Source organism: Euleptes europaea, chromosome 10, assembly GCF_029931775.1.
Source record: "Euleptes europaea isolate rEulEur1 chromosome 10, rEulEur1.hap1, whole genome shotgun sequence".
NCBI lineage: Eukaryota > Metazoa > Chordata > Lepidosauria > Squamata > Sphaerodactylidae > Euleptes > Euleptes europaea.
This window is the reverse complement of record NC_079321.1, coordinates 70,714,171-70,734,776: the sequence shown is the minus strand read 5'-3', so window position 1 is coordinate 70,734,776 and position 20,606 is coordinate 70,714,171. Positions and strand designations below refer to the sequence as shown.

Here is a 20,606-nt window from a genome sequence, read left to right as displayed (position 1 = left end):
AAATCAGTTTATGAAACATAACATTTGTCACCTGGGACAATAAGCTTGAGAGGCTGTTTTTCTCTCCCCGCTTCTCCAACCTCCACACATGTGCAGAAGTGAGTTGAAGTCTTGGGCGATATCAGGCACTTTCTTCTCACTTGTTTTGGCAGGTCATTTCTTTACCGTAAACCTTGTTACTCACCTGCGGCTCACGAAAGCTCCTACCCAACCAGAAAATATTTTTGTTAGTCTTTAAGGTGCTACTGGACTCTTGCCCTTTTCTACGTCTTTTCCAGTGACTCTTGTGGCTGTGGCTCACGAAAGCTCCTACCCTGCCAGAAAATATTTTTGTTAGTCTTTATGGTGCTACTGGACTCCCTTTTCTACAATGGAATAAAGCAGACTAACAAAAATATTTTCTGGCAAGAGTCAGATATTTAAGGTGCTTAAAAATATTTAAGGTGCTACTGGACTCTTGCCCTTTTCTACAATGGAATAAAGCAGACTAACAAAAATATTTTCTTGCAGGGTAGGAGCTTTCCTGTGGCTCACCAAAGCTCCTACCCTGCCAGAAAATATCCTTGTTAGTCTTTAAGGTGCTACTGGACTCTGGCCCTTTTTAAACATTTAACATTAATACTCAAGTTAATATTAATATCACGGCTCAGGAAAGCTCCTACCCTGCCAGAAAATATTCTTGTTAGTCTTTAAGGTGCTCCTGGACTCTGGCCCTTCTCTCACTACTGCAGACAGACGACTGTGTACAAGCGAGAATGAGGGAGAGCAACTGCCACATCCTAGCAACTGCCACCCTCTGCTGGGGCCGACCAAACCGTCGCCCCAGATGAGGAGGCACAGCTGGCGCGCCCCCCCCCGCGCGAAGTGGGCGGGGCCTCATCAGAGCAACGTCTATAGAACCGTCCCTTAGCCCCACCGCGTCCCGTCCTCAGCCGGCCTCAGGGTTCGCCCGTGCGCATGCGCCCACTGCCGGCGGGCTTGTCACCAAGCCCGGACGGTGTTTCAGCTTCTCTCCGAGGTTCTGAAAAGGGGCGGGGGCTACGGCCCGCAGCCGGAAATGACGCCATCAGCGCGGCGTAAACAGTTTGCCGAGCGCCTGGTAACCGAGGGTTCGTTCCTGTGGCGAGGAGGGCCGGGGGGGAGGGGCGGCTGCGGTAGCAACGGACGAGCGCCGCCGACGCCCGTTGGTCCAGCTTGGGGCGGCCGAGGAGGAGGAGGAGGGGGAGCCCCGTGGGTGCAGGAAGACGGCGGGGGGCGCTCCGCTCGGGCTCCCCCTCCCTCGCGGGCCCTGGAAAGGACCCCGGGGGTCTCGCTGCCCTGAGGGGAGAGCGGAACCGGGGGGTGCAGACCCTGCCGGGCCCTCTGACGCCTCCTTGCCGAGGAAGGCCACGGCAGCGGGGACCGTCGGAGGAGCTGGCGGCTCCGCATCGCCTCCCTGGAGGTGGAGGTGGTCGTCTCCCCTCCCCCATCCCCTCACCTGGACCGAAGGGGGAGCTTCTCCCCCATTAAAACAATGGTGCAGGAGCCGGAGGGAGGGAGGCAAGGCCGAGGGGTGATGGTTGGGGGTGGGGGGGAGATGAGCCTGTGAGTGTCAGGCGCTGAGCGGGTCTGTGAAGGGGGTGCCGGGAGGGGGCTCCCCCTTCTGCTTGCCGGAGCCACAGGCTTCCCATCCGGCCCTCCTTGGCATTTCCCTGTCCCCCTCCTCCTCCTCCTCCTGGCAGAGCTGTTGACAGGGCCTCTTAGCTGTGGAAGATGGCGACACCAGGGATGAGCTGGCAGCAGCATTATTACAGCGGCGGCTCCTCCACCAGTGCTGGGAAATTCACCGCCACCTCTTCCTCCTCAGCCACCTCCTCCCACCTCGGCATGGAATATAACCAGGATCTCCATCTCAAAATGAGCAAGAAAATAGCTCAGCTCACCAAGGTAGGAGGGTGCCCTCCATCCTCCAAGTCTCCCTCATGCATACTCCCTCCCCCACTGGCAGGGTGCTTATTTGTTTGTACATAGGTCATTCTTTTCGGAGTGTTCAATGAGAAAAAAAATTATCTCCATTTTGCCCTCTTAACTCTGGCTGGATTTGTTTATTGGAAAACTAGTTGTTTCACCATAGCTGCTTGGTCACTTTTTGCAGAGAGAGTACCTCTCTTTGGCATTATGCTGGTCCTTTCCTTCAATTCACTTAAATTACAGGGTGTATCATTTTTGGCACACATAGTTGATCCATTTTATACTTTAGGATACTAGCTTCAAAACCAGTGGGTGGAACTATGTTTTTCCATTCCTAATTTTGTGTACTTGATTGCATGTTGTAGTTGTAATTTTGTGTTCAGACCATCTGTTGTTGGTTTGTAAATGTATTTAGATTTTTCATTTATTCTAGCAGTGGTCTTTAGAATATTCTATTATGCCTTTGCATAATAGGTCTACAAAATGAATCACTCGAGTTGTAATTTAAATGGTACATTACGGTACCTATAATGTCTTTTAAATAATAAATTGACTAGTTTTGAATGTTTCAGGTACAAGTGGTGAGAGAACCTGATTACAAATTATTGATGCTGTAATAACACCCACTGCATTTTCCTTTCCTATCCAAACGGCTCAGACTTGGCTACAGTTTACCTTGTGTTCTCAACTAACCCTGTGAATATAGGTTGTGTTCTGCTTAACACAAGACTGGTTTCAGTTGTACACCTGTGACTGTACCTCTGAATTGAGGCAAGTGTGTCTAGAAGCATATGGTCATTCAGGAACAAATCAGAAATCCAGATTTAGTTGAACCTTCCTATCAGAAGTATACCCCTGAGTTGGTTATTACATAATGTGTGTACGAATGCCTTGTGCTTTAGTGTGATCCCAATACCACCCCAGTGAGTTCCAGAGCTCTGTGGATATGAGAATATGCCCATTTATGAATGCAACAGATTATCCATTGCATCACACTGGCTTCAGAACAGCATTAGTTCTGGCTTTCCCCACTCAGAATAGTGGCTGTATATGTAGTATAACTTTCTTCTTAAATTTTATACATTTCAAGGCCTTGAGCTACACATCACTTCTATGAAAATATAGAATCCTTTGAAAACACACACACACATCAAATGTTTGTTTTACTCTAAAATAGAACAATATGTGTAATAATTGTTTGGGGTTTTTTTAAGCAAACAAAAATTCTCAGAAGCCTACCTCTTTTTTGATGGAGTTGAGAAGGGAAGTTTATCAGGCTTATTTACAGTATAAATAAATTCTGTTGGAAATGCTATGGGAAGTCTTCCTGGCTTAACCATGGCCTGTGCTCACAAAGCAGTGAGTTGTCTAGTGTTGCTGGAAACTTCATGTGAAAAGGGGAACTCTGTAGAGTAACAGTTGAATCTGAACACATGAACACCATGAAGCTGCCTTATACTGAATCAGACCCTTGGTCCATCAAAGTCAGTATGGTCTACTCAGACTGGCAGTGGCTCTCCATGGTCTCAGGCAGAGGTCTTTCACATCACCTACCTTCCTAGTCCTTTTAACTGGAGATGCCAGGGATTGAACCTGGGAACATCTGCGTGCCAAGCAGATGCTCTACCACTGAGCCACAGCTCCTGCTAACTGTTATGTGTATGAGAAGTTAATGGCCATTTATGCATGGGCACTTTGCCTCTTGTTCTCTGCCAGACTGCTTCGGGGCTTTGTTGGAGTTATGCATGATTTTTCTGATCTTCAGAAGTCACTTTGCTCACACCTCATGCTTCCTCAGGGGTTTCAGGATGCTGATTTGCCATGAATTTAAAGTCTGTTCCAAGCCCAAATCACTGCAGATTGATGCCATTTCTGTGCATAGCTTTAAGTTCGGGTTTCTCTCCCCACGCCCATTCTCACTTGACCCTCCCTCACCAACCCTTCTCCTAGAAGCTATATTGGTGAGTTTCAGCAGCAACTATTTTAAGATCTTGGGGGTCAGAACCGGTGGTTTCCCCCCCCCCTCACCTCTGGTCAGTTTCAGCAGTGAGAGGGTTTTTGTTTTCTAGGGCAGGTTTATCAAGAGGATGCTTGGAACAAACAGCAAGTTCTTTTTAGTTTTCCAGTTTAAGACCCCTGCTTTGAGATAGCCAGTAACAAATTGGTTGTGGGGGTTCCTTCTCTGCTTTGGCTGTAAAATGGCCACTTGGTTCAAATCAAATGAAAGAATCCCACTGCGAGGCTGGTGGGGGCTGGTGACCCAGGGTTCCTCCCCCCGTTTTTTTTTTTCCTAGTGCAATTTTAGCAAAAAAATGCTGAGATTGTAAGTACAAGTGAAGTATTTTTTTGCTAAAATTACACCAGAAACAATACAAAATGGGGGGGGTTGCTGGCTGACCAGGACAAGATTTCCCACCCTCCCCTCATAAGCTTCCTCTTGGTCAGTTCCACAGTGCTTACAGACGCTGGGAACAAAAGAGCTAGGCTGATTTCCACCCCCCCTTCCTCTTGGTCAGTTTCACAGCGTGAGTTTTCTTATGATCCCTGCAATGAGATAGGCAGAAACAAATTGGTGCGTGTAGGGTTCCTTCTCTGATTTGGCTGTAAAATGGTCACTCGGTTCACTTAAAATGAAAGAATCCTGCTGTGGGACTGGCGGGGGCTGGTGACGTATTTGAAAAAAAAACCTCTACAGCCAGTTACAAAGCAGCGTTTTCAAGGGGAGGGACTTGGAAGCTCCAAATTTCGCTGGGAATGCATAATTGATCACAAGATACCCCTAGAATTTCTTCAGGACAAAAGGTTTTGAGAATTCGGATCCGAAAACTATCTGCAGAGCGGCAAACCCAACACAAACTTCCCATGCATAAATGGCCAATATTTGCCTCTTAGTAACAACACTTTCTTACGTTCATCCCAATGGCCATTGATATTTGTAGGACTTTGGGTGAGAAGAGTTGCAAGCAGGCACCCGTTGCAGAAATGGATAGAAGGTACATAAATGTGTTTCAAGTCTTTTGATTTCAGTTGGGGTAGAACAGTATCCATTAATAGTACTTTAGCTCCAAATAGAAGAACATTGTTGTTTGTTCAAAAATTCATACTTTATTGGGTTACTGCTATTCTTTCACAAATGTAAAAAATGTTAAATTGGCTCGGAAAACATTAACTTGGTAGCTGCTCTTCATCTCGAGAATACTTTGATATCTAGTTAACTTTAAAAATTAACTTTAAAAATGTTTAACGGTTCTATGTGTCACGGAAGGGAGCAATCTGATGTGCTGTGTGGGAAATGTAGTACAGGGTGTGTGTTTTTTGTGAGAAGTGTCATTTTGAAGGTGGTGTGAAAAAATTGTACTGAAATAATGAAGGGAAGTTTCAACATACTGTCAGGTCTCCCTTGTTCTCTAATCACACTGTCCTGAGTTTAAGCGTAGGCCTTCTGGCAAAGCCCCCTGCAGCACAGTGTACACTGCTCAGCTACAGTGACATTTCACCAACCCGTGTAGATCCAGGCAGGCTGTCTTTAGGGCTGACTTTCACACACAACACTCCTAATGAAGGAGTAGATCCATTTTACTTTCACTTGTTTTGGAGTGCTAAACAAAGAAGCAGATTCTTGTCTACCACCAATCACAGCAGCCAAGCTTGGCTGGAGGGATTTTAAGAACTGGCTTTCTCTAGCAGCCGCTAGTTCTCTTTTGGTTCTGTAATATATCACTTAATATAGGAGCTAACTACCTTTGCCCATGAGGACTGAGTAATTGATATCAGATTAAGGGGTGTACCAATATTATTTTAAAAGCACATTCCTATTGGGCAGCGCAATCCTGGGTGGGGGGAGCTGTGCCACAGCCATGGATGCCACAGCTGAGCCTCCTCCTAAGTGGCTTGGTGCACTGCAGCCAGCAACCCAACAGGGCTGTTCCCCCTACCCTTGTGGAACCACTTGTATGCAGCTCAATGGGCTGTGTCTATGTTATTGCCGGTGTAAGTTTGCACCGGCAAACGTAGGCATTCCTGTGCCGAAAGGGCTCAGGGAGCTGATTAACACCATCCCTGTCCCTGGGCATGCCCCCTTTGGTGTCAGCACAGCCCCCTGTGCCAAAGGTGCACCAGTGTCCATGGCTGTGCTGGCACCCATGAATGGCACTGCCACGCTGCTCCCCAGCACTGGCGTAAGTGCCCCGGCCCCATTGTAAATGCCCCTTATGCTGGCACAAGTGGCATTTATGTTGGCACCAGGGTCACGCCGCCTCCTCAGCACTCCCCCCTTGTGGATTGCACTGTAAGTGCTCCACATTATGGTTAAAAACTGATACTGCCCACTGCTTGGAATCTGAAAGAGGGAACTGGAAAAGGGGGGCACAAATTAAAAGAGAAGTACCTGTTTTATGACACTTACTGATTTTTTTTGTAAAACTAAAAAACCCAAAGTACAATTAAACCTATGTTTGCAGTCATTCCAACAATATAAAGCCATTATTAAATAAATGTATATTCTAGAAATTGTAGAAACAAATGTTTTAAATCTTTGTCCTGTGCTCTGGTTGTTAAACTGATTACCCAAAGGAATCTGTACATTTAATCCCCCCCCCCGATATTTCACTGTGGCTTATAATGGTTTTATTGTTCGTATATATCTATGTAAATCGCCTTGAATGCATTGCTGAGTAAAAACGGCGTAGAAATTTCATAAAATTGATGCATTTCCTATTCCAGGTCACTGGAGTATCTTGTGGTTTTGATTTGCAGACATCAAACTGGCTCAGAGTCAGTACTAGGAATTTTACTTATAAGTAAACTGTTAGGTGTGGGGACAATATATGTGCACTCTACATTGATTTTTGCTGTCCTTGGTAGCTAACTCGAATATGAGCTGTATTAGCTAGTGCTCCCTCTGTCCTGTTGCTCCACTGCTCAGTCATTCCAAGCCTTGTCAAAGCAACCAGAAAACTGTACATTTGAGCAGCAGTGCAGTTCTCTCATAATATATGTGCCTCAATTTTTAAATCTCTATGCCACAAATGTCTTTGGTACCCAGGCTTCCTCAACCTTTGCTGTCCTTATAGTTCTCTAAATATAAAATCTATTGAATATATTCAGGATGTGTTCTGTAATATGTTAACTTCAAATTCAAGCCTAAAGTCTCTTCAGTTTTGCTTACTGTCCCTCTTCCTGTCTTGAGGAAGGAGGGAATATGTGAATACTACTGTTGTTATAGAATAGAATCTTTGCTCCTACTACTACGGAATTCACTGGGCTGGAAACATTGGCAACTTGCCTAGAATGCAACCAACATGATTTCATATTGAGTAGCTTGTCTATATGAAAATGTTTAGGACTGAATTCTTTTACTTTTAGTAGATGGACACCTGTCCAAAATAAAATTTGGGAATTATTGCTGCAGTCTGCAAGTACCACACACATTATTATGGCATTTGGAGTTTTACACCAGGCTCACTCGTCAGATGAATGTATTGGATTGTAAAGATGGAATGTTATGGCTGTATACATTTTTCCATTGGTCATTGGAACCCAAGCAGACACATGCCTATGAAGCTCAGTTGGGAAATTCTTGGAGATTTGGGGGTGGAGCCTGGGGAGGGAGAGACTTCAGTATGGTATAAAGTCATAGAGTCCACCTCAAAAGCAGCACTTTTCTCCAGGGGAACTGATCTCTTTAGTCTGGAGATCTTCAGGCCCCACCTAGAGTTTGGCAACCCTAGTTACTTCAGCAGACCAGCCTACAGCATATGTTGCTCTAGAATATTTTATCTGAAATATTTTGTGCAAAAAGCTCTTGAGTGGGGAAGGAGAACTTGTGAAGAAAGAATTTACTTCCAATCCCATGCTAATTAAATTGATATTTTTGGCTTGATAAAATAGCTTTTATGTTACACTGCTGAAATGGTATTGATATGGGAATGGTCATTTGTATTCATCCTCTACACTTGTTGCATGTCTTTGCTAATGATGGAAAAGGCAACTGATGCTGATCAGCTGAACATTCTAAGGGGAATCTATTCACCACATATTAAAACAAAGGATTCTTAACTGTATGTTTTAAACAGCCATAACCTCAACATGTTTGGAAACAACCTGCATAAAATCCAGTGGTGCTATTAGAGAGTAAAAAATACAAGTTTAAATGGTTTATTTCTTGGCAAAAGTTTTCATATTGGCACAATGTTTAATATAGAGCTGAAAGTGCTGTTTTATATATATGTGTGTGTTCTCTCTGTGTGTGTAAAGTACTATCAAGTCACAGCTAACTCTGTAAGGTTTTCAAGGCAAGAGAGTAACAGAGATATCTGAAGAAGTGAGCTGTGACTCACGAAAGCTCATACCCTGCCAGAAATTTTGTTAGTCTTTAAGGTGCTACTAGATTCTTGCTCTTTTCTACTTGCATGAAGTTAGTTTGACTATCATCCCATTCCTGAGGTGGGGGCAGAAAGTGCTGTGGAGGCAGTGTGACCCCGCCACCAGCATAAGTGGCAGGGGCAGTTCCGTCTGCGCCTGGGCACCGTGGAGCTGCATGCCACTCCTCCAACACCGCAATATCTCCGGGACCTAAATTTCAGAAGAGAAATGCAGTGCCTGTGGCGGGGGGCATTCCTGGGTTGTTCCCGGGGCGGAGCTGATAGTAGTCAGCTTCCAAAGCCCCTCCAGCCCAGGAACGCCCCCTCCAACAAAAGTGTTGCTGTGCCAGGTTTATCCTGGCACAGCATCTGTTTTCAATGGGCCTTTCCCCCCATTTTTGAATTTTTTTTTTTTTTGAAGTGGTTTTTAAGCCTTTCAACGGCCAGGAAACTTCTTTGGAGGCAACACCTCGGCCGCGCCATCCCCGGTCACTGCAAGGCTCAGGAATGAGCTGTATATCTGTCTTGCATTTCCATTTTTACATGGTATAATGCAACATATATTCAGTAATACTCCCATAATGACTTCTATTGATCAAATCATATCTTACCTCCAAGTTGGAAGACTGCATCAGCTGGCCTTTTTTACTTGGCTGATAGAAATAAAAGCATCTTTTGATCTTACAGTCACTCTTGTGCTACGTCTTGCACAAAGGGAACTGCATTAAAGAAAGCTTCTCTTCCACTATTGCATGGTGGGATCCAACCCATGTTCTTTACAGTCAGTGTCCCTTACCACCATACTGATGACCTATATGTTTTTATTTGCAGTGATCACTGGCTCAGAGATCCACACCATTAAAGTATAACTTGTGGATACTGGTGAGCTAGTAACCTGCAGAAGAATGGAACTCTCTAGTGTCTGAAATGTTCTTGGATTTTAACAGTAAATCATTACTTCAAATTGGCATATAGGAAACTAACATGCATTCTACTCCTCTTATTCTCATAAGTTGCTGCTATATATGAGTAATTGTGTATAATGTCAAGAGTTGTCTGCAGATCCATGACTGCATAATAAATTAGAGTTAGTCTCACAACCTTAATGCCATGTTGACTGCTATGTTTTTCCAGACCAGTTATCAGCAACTAACAGCCCAATCCAACTGGTGTGTGTGTTAAGGTGCTGCCTCCAGAGTGGCTTGCTGCCAAGCACAGCAAGCCAAAAGGGCAATTTTGAAGAAAACCATGTGGAACTCTCCAAAGAGTTCCATGGGGAGGCGTAACTCGGTGCCTGCAAAAAAGGAGCATTCCTGGTCTGAAATGGCCCCGGGAATGCCCCCTTTGACACTGGGTCGAGTCCCTGTGCTGGGAAAATGCTGCTGTCGAGGCTGCACTTGCGCCGAAGCATGGTGTTGTTGCATGGCTCCCCAGAACTGGCATTAGTGTCCTTGCACCAGCATTAGTGCCACTTTAGCCAGTGCAAGTGTCACTAATGCTAGCGCAGAGGTCACGGCTCCTATCCCCTTTCACCCCTCCAATTAAGATTGGGCTGCCGGTGTATAAGTGATCAAAGAACCGCTCTTGATACACTCACATGCAATATCCCTCTGCACAGGTATCTCTGAAGTGAGCCTACTATATTTATTTTTCAAGTTATTGAACCAAATTCCTTTTTGTTTCTTATGGTAGTAGAGAAGTAAAATTGTCTGCGCTCAGAATTTTAATGAGATTGTATTTCCTTAGACTAGCTATCTCTTAATAGCTAAATATTCTGAAAGAATAAACTTCTATGGAAAGGAGATAAACACAAAGTAATATATTTTTAAAAAACTTGAAGCCTTTGTACACTTCTGTACTCTCTTGAAGTGATTGGGATGCTTATTTCCTCACACAAAGACAGGATTTGGATCCCAAAGCTCCCTTAAGGTATTAGCTTTTCCCTTCTGCAAATGGCTTTTTCTAGTATAGATAACTTCAGTGCTCAGAAGTCTTGTAGAAATAACTTGTATACAAACATGTGTAACTGTAAAATAGTATAGGTTCACAAAATATAATTGAGGCAGGAAATAACATATTAAAAACTAGCTCCAGTTAAAAATGGGACCATGGTCAATGTTACCAACTAGCAAAGCAGAGCCATGTGTATGAGAGCCAGTGTGCTGTAGTGATTAAAGTGTTGGACTAGGATCTGGGAAACTCGTTCAAATCACTGTGCTACCATTGAGGCTTACTGGGTGACCTTGGGCCAGTCATACACACTCAGTCTAAAGTACCTCACAGGGTTGTTGTGAGGATAAAACAGGAGAGGAGAACGATGTAAGCTGTTTTGGATCCCCATTTTGGAAGAAGGGCAGGATATAAATAAAAATATCTCATGGGTTCCCAAACCCTACAGCATAAATCCTAGTTCATTCTCCAACTAAGCTTGGAGGACATCTTATCAGCGTGTTTTATCGTCCTATGCTCAGGGAGGCAGGAGTTAAAATCTTCACTTCCCTTACTCCGGGCTAGGAGTGCCCCCTGCTTTCCAGTTTTTCTCCTGCCTTATAGGGAGCAGCAAGTTTAGCAACCAGCTCGACAGCTGGCTTGTGCCTATTTCTATATTTTTTCTATTTCCATTCCTATTCCATTCCTTCCCTTTGTATTGTTACTTACCTCACCCACGTCTGTTGCCTCCCTCCATTCCTCCTTCCCGACTCCAACCTTAGTGTGTGGATCATTGTGTGGCTCTCCTTCCCCCACCCCCGGTACGGCATTGAGGAGAATGGCAGCCAGCTAAGAGGGAACCCCAGAAGAACTTATGTCCGGGGACGAGGAGCAGGTCTCCGGACTCCTTTCGCCGTGACAGTCGCAAGGAATGGCTTCAAAGTCCGCAGGGAGAGTGGGCGATCGGGCAAGCCCGGCGTGGAGGCAGTGGTGGCCAGCAAAAAAGCGGTGCCAAGAAGGCGCATGAAGATAAAATGGCCACTGCAACTTCCCGTTCAGCCCAAGGGGGCGACGAGGGTGAGTCGGATCCCGGCATGTCAGGAGCTTGCCGAGAGGACGATGCAGGGTCCGGTAACGTACCAACCCCTCTGTTCCCCTGGTCTGTGGGAGGTGCGGGTGATTGGGCATGATCGATCTCGTGAGGCAAGCCCTTAGGGAAGAGTTCGCCCAAGCTGGGGATGTATCTTTCAGGGACATTGCCAGTTCCAGAGCCTCTTCTCCCGGGACCTCTGTATCAGCCCACTCGAGGCATAGGAGCGGGGGTGGTTCCAGAGGCACTAGCCATGCCTGGTCATCTAAGGCGGCTAAAAAAGCTACCCCCTCCACTAGCAAGACCAGTTCCCCCCCCATCTTCGGATGGGAGCGAGAGAGAAGGCGAGTTCTCCTCAGGAGAAGATGAGGGGGAGGGAGGAAGCTGCTTCCCAGGAATAGCGGTCTCATCTCTTTTCAGGGGAAGACTACCAGGCCCTCCTCTCCAAAGTCATGGCAACCCTAGACTTGCATGAGGATGAGGAGAATCAGGCAACAAAGAACAAAGCCAAATTCAGGGCAATAAGGAATTTTTTACCAGGCTAAGATCCCAGTCACGCTCTGTTCCTTTCCCTGAGTACTTTGAAGACCTAGTAAGGGCAGAATGGGAAAGACCGATGTGGGGCAGACAATTTCCTGCCTGCATCAAAAAACTATATTCCTTAGAACCCAGGGGGGCGAAACTTCTGCAAGGGCCCCTAGTGGAGGCCCCAGTGTTAGATTTACAGTCTGCAGGCTTGGTCTCCGAAGGTGGAGCAGGCAGTATCAGGGACCACCTGGATAGGAAGGCGGATTACGCCACTAAGAAAGCACATGAGGCCTCAGCTACCTCTATTCAAGCTTCAGCTACCGCAGCCCTAGTTGCACGGGCCTGCATTATGTGGTCCAGAAAACTAATTGATTTGGTCCCACAGGATAACAGAAGAGTGTTGGACAACTTAAACCATGCACTCAAAGCGGTAACGTTTCTGGCAGATGCCACCCTAGACTCGGTAATGTTATCAGCCAGGGCCTTAGCAGCAACCTCTGTAGCCCAGCAGGCCCTGTGGCTTAGACCCTGGTCGGCGGACAACGGGTCAAAATCAATTCTCCTGGGCTATCCCTTTGAGGGAAACCGTCTCTTAGGTTCTAGGCTCGATGAAATACTCATGGAAACAAAGGACAAGAAAAAGGCGCTTCCTAAGTACCTAAAGAAAGAAGGCAAACCTACATACTCGTCTTTTCGGCCCTTTCGGACTTCTCACATAATAGGAGAGGAAACTGGTCCTCCGGAAGAGGCTTTTTTCGCAGGGGGTCCAGATTCGGGAAATCATCCCAGTTCAACCAGGGACAAGAAAAGTCCAACAGGTTCAATAACAAATCCGGAAAGCAATGACTACGGTCACCTTCCGGTAGGCAGGAAACTCTAACATTTTGCCAAAGCCTGGGAGTCTACCCGACTGGATGCTTGGGTATAGAAGATCATACTCGAAGGCTACAGACTGGAGTTCCGGAATGTTCCCCCAGACTGCTTCATCATGTTTCATTCTGCCTGCAGACAAGAAAAACACACTCGGACGCAGGCGGCAATAGAACATCTGCTGGACATAAAAGCCATCAAATATGTTCCCCCACCAGAGCAATACGCAGGGGTATACTCCTACTTTTTCACAGTGCCCAAAAGAAACGGGAATTGGCGCTCAATTTTAGATCTGAAGCACGTAAACAAATCCATCCACCTCAAACGCTTCAGTATGGAGACCCTTCGTTCAATCATCTATGCTTTGCGCCCCCATGCATTCCTGACCTCCGTGGACCCGACGGAAGTGTACATGCACATACTGATCCATCCTCAGGACCGCAAGTACCTACGGTTCTCGTACAAAACTACCAGTTTCGGGCCCTCCCATTCAGCCTTTCTTCAGCCCCAAGGGTCTTCACAAAGGTGCTGGTGACCCTAGTGGCTCACCTTATCTGGATGACATCCTAGTGATGTCCCCGACAGAACACCTGTCCAGACAGCACACAACCGCAGTACTATCAACACTGGAACGACACGGCTTTATGGTGAACAGGAGCAAAAGCAACCTCACACCTACGCAGTCAATCTGGCACCTAGGGGTAATTATAGATACGGACCGAAGCATGATCTTCCTCCCAAAAGACAAGATTACCAACATAGCAGCGCTGACAAAGAAAGTGATCTCTTCCAGGTCCACCGGCCTGTCGACGCTAGTCAAGCTACAGGGACTAATGGTGTCGTGCATCGGCTCCGTTCCGTGGGTTCGACTTCACATGCGAAGGCTGCAGTGGTTTCTGAAGCCATACCAGGCGCAGATCATACTGAAGAGGAATCCAATCCTTCTCATGCCACCTCCATTAAAGATCAACCTGAGATGGTGGACCAAGCCTCACAACTTGGCCAAGAGCCAAACCTATTTCAGAGAGCGACTGTGCAACTTTTCACAGATACCACCCTAGAAGGTTGGGGAGCCACCCTTTTACAACACATGGCTCAAGCTCAGTGGACCAATGTGGAAAAACATCTCCACACCAACAAATTGGAATTGCGAGCGATACGAAACACTCTCCTTCGTTTTCAACCCCTAATAGAGAGTCAACATGTTCTCATTCGGATGAACAATATGACGGCAAAGGCTCATTTGAACTAGGAAGGAGGGTCTCGTTCCTCCTCCCTCCACTCAGAGGCCGAGAACATTCTATGCTGGGTGGAGATTCATCTCACGTCGCTCCGAGCAGAACATGTCAGGGGAGTATTGAACACTCAGGCGGACTGGCTGAGCTGACAACAGATAGACGAAGGGGAATGGTCCCTGAAGAGAGAAGTCTTCCTACAGATGTCAAAGAGATTCGGACACCCCGTGGTGGACTCATTTGCCGCATCAAACAATCACCAGACACCAAGGTACTTCTCAAGATTCAAGCACCCAGGAGCGGAGGGAATAGACGCGCTGGAATCGACATGGCCTCAGGGGCTACTGTTTGCCTTCCCTCCTCTTCCAGTCATTCCAAGGGTTCTTCGAAAGGTCAGACAAGAGAGAGCGCATGTCATCTTCATCGCCCCACATTGGCCCCGAAGACTGTGGTTCCCGATGCTGAGGGAACTCTCACAACAGGATCCCTGGCCCCTGCCCCTGAGCCAGGACCTTCTACACCAAGGTCCTCTATTGCATCCGGATCTGACCTGGCTGCAACTGACACCTGGGACTTGAAAGGCGACGGTTGTTAGCGTTGGGATACTCGACAGAAGTCGTCTCCACCATGCAAGCGGCAAGGAAAGAGTCTACCAAGCGAATTTACAACTTGGAGGGCGTTCACCTGGTGGTGCGGGCACAAACATCTAGATCCAAAGGTGATTGCATCTAGGCCCAGTAGACAAAAGGGATGGCAGGTACAGGCTTCACCTATGCCTGAGTCATCTTGGGAGGAGACATTCAGGCAAAGTTAGTAAAAGCAATCAAGCCTACCTGGTTGCTTGAGAATAATTAGATTTTGTGCTCAGGAAGACTTGCCCTTGCTGATTAAATTACATTGATAGATCTAGGTGGGTGCCTAGCTTTGCAAGTCGTCGTCCCATTCTCCCCCCCCCCCCACCGAAAATGGGTAGGCATGCATATGTCCTATCAGTGAATCAGTCTCCTGCCTAAAGTTTTGGCCACTCAGAAGCACCTTGACCTCACCTTCTCCAATCATGGCATTGCTAGCTCCTGAAATGGCTGCCAAAGTGAATTTAGCCAAGATGGAGTGAGAGCAGGCAGCACACATCCGGGAAGTGGGTTCCTAGTAACATACTCTTTCTGTCCCTTCTATTTCTTAATGTTATAAGGTAAGCCATGCATACAAGCAATATATACACAGAAACACTGTACATTTTATAGCTTGTGTTCGTATAATGTACAAGCATAAAAATTCATTTTATTTTAATGCAGTGATACTCATTCCACAGCTTGCAGAGAGTCACATCCATAATTTCCATCAACCAAAGGAGCCAAATGACTACTGTATATCTTCGCTTTACACCACCAAATATGCATGCAAGAAGATATTAATATTAAATGATAGATACAATAATATAAAGTTTTGTCGAAGGCTTTCACGGTCAGAGTTCATTGGTTCTTGTAGGTTATCCGGGCTGTGTGAACGTGGTCTTGGTATTTTCTTTCCTGACGTTTCGCCAGCAGCTGTGGCAGGCATCTTCAGAGGAGTCAGGAAAGAAAATACCAAGACCACGGTCACACAGCCCAGATAACCTACAAGAACCAATATAAAGTTTATTGATTTGTTGGCCTACTGTTGCCGACATTGGAATTCAAGGGACTGGCCTGCAGTATCTGATGTCTTTTTTCCAAGGCTGGGGACAGAGGGGAATGGACCTCAACCTGGCACCCACTAGTGCATGGGGTGCCACAGGAGGTGATCCTCCAATGCATTTCAATATCCATATGCGCCCTCTTGTCCAGCTAGTCTAGAGTTTCGGGCTGGGTTGCCGTCAATATGCAGATGACACCCAGCTTTTTCTGTTGATGGACAGCAACTGAGTACATACATCAGTGACTGAGTGCTATTCCGGATACCCTGGAGGCTGTGGTAATACAGTTAAAACAGAGCCGACTGAAATTAAATTCATCTAAGATAGAGGTCCTATGGCTTGGACAGGCAAACCAACTCCCAACTTTTGACAGAGTACAATTTATTCCATCCTTCTCCGTCAGGAGTTTGGGTGTGACTCTGTATGCCTCCCTTTCTTGGAGATCCAAGTCATCAGTGGGGCCAGGAAGGCTTCCGCCCTGATCTAGCTACAGTGATTCACACAACAATCACCTCCAGATTAGACTACTGTAACTCACTTTATGTAGGGCTGCTCTTGAGACTGCTCTAGAAGCTACAATTGATCTAATGTGCAGCTGCATGTGTCCTCACAAGTGCTCCTTAGAGGACGCATATACATCCTGTGCTCCAGCAGCTGCATTGGCTTCAGGATGATTTCTGGATCAAGTTCAAGGTGTTGGTACTTACCTTTAAAGCCCTACAGTCTGGGACCCTCATATTTATGGGACTGCTTCCCCTGATTTATCCCCAGAGAGCTTTATGCTCATCTTCTGACAACTTCTTGGTGACCCCTGGCTGTCCTCAACTAGGGCCAGAGCCTTTTCGGCTGTGGCGCCTACCTGGTGGAATTCTCTGTCCAAGGAGACCCTGGCCGTGAAAGATCTGGCCCAGTTTCAAAGAGCATGTAAAACAGATGTTCCACCAGGCTTATGGTTGAGTTATATAGAGACTGTAAGAATAATTGCTGGCTTGAGTCTTGGAACCCCCCCCCCCTTCCTGTTTCCTTTTGGCCAGTCTCCTCGCTGGCCTCCCAGACTGTCATCCAGGCCGTCTATGGTTTATTTTAGACTCCAAATCATTGCTTAGATTGTAATTGTATTACGTCTTCAGAATGGAGTGAAAGTATTTTTTGAGGTGACATCGTCCTTCAGTTTCTTGGTTGTTTTTAGATCAATTTTATTGGGACCTTAATGGGATTTTTAAATTATGCTGTGTTCCTTATATTTTATTAATTGTTATTAAATTTTATGATGTAAGCTGCTCTGAGCCCAGCCTGATGGATATAAGTATGATTAAATAAACATTCCCAAGTCCCTCAGCCTTTTCTCCAGGTTCCTGACCATCCTTGTTGCTTTCTTTTGCACCAGCTCCATTTTGTCCACATCATTTTTGAAGTGAGGCCTCCAGAACTGCACACACTCCTCCAGGTGTGGCCTGACCAATGCAGTGTACAGCAGGACTATGACATCTTGCAATTTAGTCTTTAAACTTCTGTTGATACACCCCAAGACTGCATTAGCCTTTTTGCCACTGCATCACAATTTTTTTAAAAAAATACATTGGATCAGTAGGCTATGCTGGCCGAATCAAGAAGAGAAGAAACATAAATGATACACAGCAGTCCTGGTAACAAGACCAACTTGCTTTGCCAAAATAAATGAGGACCTTTTCTTAATTTTGTTGGGTAAATTTCAAATTTCAGATACCTTTATTGGCATGGTACAATTTGCAGTATATAAAAGGAAATTTTGTTGGGTAGCTGTGGAACTGTATACTATTATCTGAAGTGCAGTTTCCACCCTGTTTGGAAACATGGCTTTTGGGTATCCCATCAGTGAAGGATGCCATCCACATCGGAGTGACTATGGAACATTGGATTTACCATGATTTTGTCTTCTATTCAATGATGTAGAGCATCCTTGATTGAGGGCACTTTCACACAGCCCAAATAATGCACTTTCAATCCACTTTCAATGCACTTGGAAGGTGGATTTTACTGTGTGAACTGGCAAAATCCTCTGCAAACAATCGTTAAGGTGCACTGAAAGTGGATTGAAAGTGCATTGTTTGGGCTGATTGAAAGTGCCCTTACACTGCTGTTAAGAAGGAGATTATTATGGTTGCCAACTAGGGAACATTTTGGAGTTATCTGCCATATGATTGGAGTTGCATTCACCTCTCCTTCACTGAATTGCTGATCTATTCCTGCTTGCTCTGTTCTGTACATAGTTAAATAAATACACTAGGGCCTAGCCATTTGTACCTAAAACATCAGGGTAACCAACCTCAAGGTGGGGCCTGCAGTTCTGGAATTACAGCTCAACTCCAGATTACAGAGATCAGTTCAACTGGCAGATACAGTCACTTCAGAGGGGAGATTCATATATACCATAGAGTCTAAGAAATGGAAGTCCTGGAGTGACATCACAGTCCCGCTGAGCTTCCTCTTCTCCCCCAAACTTCATCCTTCCCAAGCACTACCCCCAAATCTCCAGGAATTCCCTAAGCCAGAGTTGGCAACCATATACAAAATAGAAGTGCCAGATTGGACCCTGTCAAGGATCCACATATGCAAGGGGGAGGCCAATTTTTGCTTATTTCCCACCTCCCATGCAGCTGTTCATATCTCCCCTCATGCTGCTTCTAGACCAACCCCCCATATGCCAGGAGCAGCATTTTGAATGTCGTAATTTGTTGAGTTTGAAGCTCAACACATCCTACAAATTGTTAGGAGTGGTGATTGCAATTTCAGCACATGTTGATCCTTCTCAAAATTGGGTCACAAAATTTCTTGGAAAATGTATTTGCAGTAAAAGAGTATGTCATCCTTAATTTGTAATTGAATATTGTTAAGTGTGCTTCATCATACCATTTTCTTTATATTTCTAAATATTACTTGCTTGTTGGTATCATAGTCCTGTGTTTTGTCTAACAACTTGCCTAATTTTGTTCAGAGTGAGGAAGTCTGGTCAGTTTGTATTATCATGAAGTTTAATAAAGTCATTTGCCTACTGGTTAATAAAATTTTAGATTGAAGTATCCAGGAATATATGCCCAATGACCTCCAAATATGCAAGTAACCAAAGGCAGTTGTTCCAGAAATAACATTAAAAATAACTTAGCATACATAAATAGGCCAAGCTGTTCACCAACTTGGTCTGCTCTGCATACATTACCCTGATGCTTTTTTCCTTGGTTCCATTTTATCATTTAAAAAAAAGACGACTATGATCAAATTCCTTTGAATTGGCTTTCTTAACTAAAAACATTAAAATAGATGTAAAACTGTTTGTAAAAATGCCCTTAAATACAATTTTGTCTTTGTTGGCAGAGTAATTAACACAGCAGAGGTACACAACCTGATTAAAGTATAGATAAAGGTTTATTAAGTAACTAACATACTTGATAGGAGACTATGTCTCTACCCTTTACTAACTACATAACTAGCTGAGAGAGAGTGAGAGATTGACTGTGGAACTTCTGAGAAGAAAGAGGATATTGCCTTAAGAGTAGCAATCTGGAGACAGACAAGAAAAGACACTTAACAGGAGAGAAGGTGCTGCCCCTCACTATTCTATCTAACTGCCATCCTACAGGGTCTTTCTTCTCTTCTTTGTTCACCAGACATTGCCTATTCCAACAATCTTTTATTTACATACAGATTATGACCCTTTCTCTTCCCAAACATTGCCCTTATTGAGAATAAAATTCAAACAAAAATAAGTATGAGAGAGCACCAGTAGTTAGTGGGAATGTTGTATGTGAATTGTGTTATGTGGTTTTCTTACGCAATTGTTGAATATTGTTACTTTCTAATTATATAGATAATAATGGTCTCAATAAGGTTATCTTCAAAGCCATCTTTCCTGAGATGAGATACCTTCACATTAAGATCTTCCTTTCAATCCACTGTTGGAGGCATGATTATTTTGCTAGGCAAGGCCCTCAGTGCAACTCTTACTAGAAGGACTTCTTATATTTTAGAACTTGTATCTCAAGATGTAACACTTTTTCAAGGTATGAATACTCAGTGAATTAATATACAATGGCAAATAACAGTTGTACAGCCATACTTTGAACAGCATGCTCTTGGATCAATGCTTCAGATCAAAAGCTCCAGTTATGGGTTCAATTCAAAGCTGTTTTTGCCTGTGGAGGTGGTCTTCTGAAGGCACAAGAGGTTTCTAGTTTTTGCCATTTTCCCCTGCCCTACATGCATTCAGTGTTTTACCCCCATACTGTTCCTGTTAGTCCCTCAATCTTTAGGAACAGCATCTCAGGGGAGCACTATGGACTGCACTGCAGTAGGAAACGGGAAAGGAAAATTTTGTGACAGTGATTTAGATCAAACTCTTACTTCTTTTCAATTGTCTTTTGTTGATTTCTAAAGATGCTTTTTTAAAATTATTTTTGTCAGATGTCAAGTTAAATTTATAAATACAGGTTTTCAAATTTCTTTTTAAAAATCCAAGAAGCATAGATTTTTTCCTTCATGCATAAACTTTTCCTTTATGCATAGACTAGTCAGTTCTGAATGGGTCAGTATAATTCCATCGTTCACATTATAGTACTAATTAAAGTTTTATCAAAAGCAAAAAAATACCCAGTACTTCTTTTGGAAATAACAGAAGTGAAATGGTACAGCATTTGTTGATATGTGTGAGGCTCCTCCATGTCCCCTTGTACTTCCTGAGTTCCCGCCGTGGGGCCCACCATCACTGAAGTTCCCTGAAGGCCTCAGAATAGGAGAGGAAGGGGTTGTGCCATCTTGTTCCTTCTCTTCTGGGCTGGACTTGACCACGACACCCTTGATCAGTCAGCCTCCCTTCCTCACTGGCCTGTTTGGGTCCTTTTATTCCCCCTTTCTCCTCTCCAGCTATTCAAGGTTAGCCCATCCAGGTGCTGGGCTCTCCCATGCCAAGCTCTACATCCCCAGGAGGCTCAGGC

The 20,606-nt window shown here is 45.0% G+C and overlaps 1 protein-coding gene across 1 annotated transcript in view; it reads left to right on the top strand.

Annotated features, from left to right (window-relative positions):
- Positions 1–1,713: 1,713 nt before the first annotated feature.
- Positions 1,714–20,606, top strand: part of FAM184A (family with sequence similarity 184 member A) — a 115,043-nt gene continuing 96,150 nt past the window's right edge. The window contains exon 1 of the mRNA XM_056856950.1: positions 1,714–1,926. Within this exon, the coding sequence (XP_056712928.1) occupies positions 1,753–1,926 (174 nt within the window). The 5' untranslated portion in view covers positions 1,714–1,752. The remainder of the gene's footprint in view (positions 1,927–20,606) is intronic.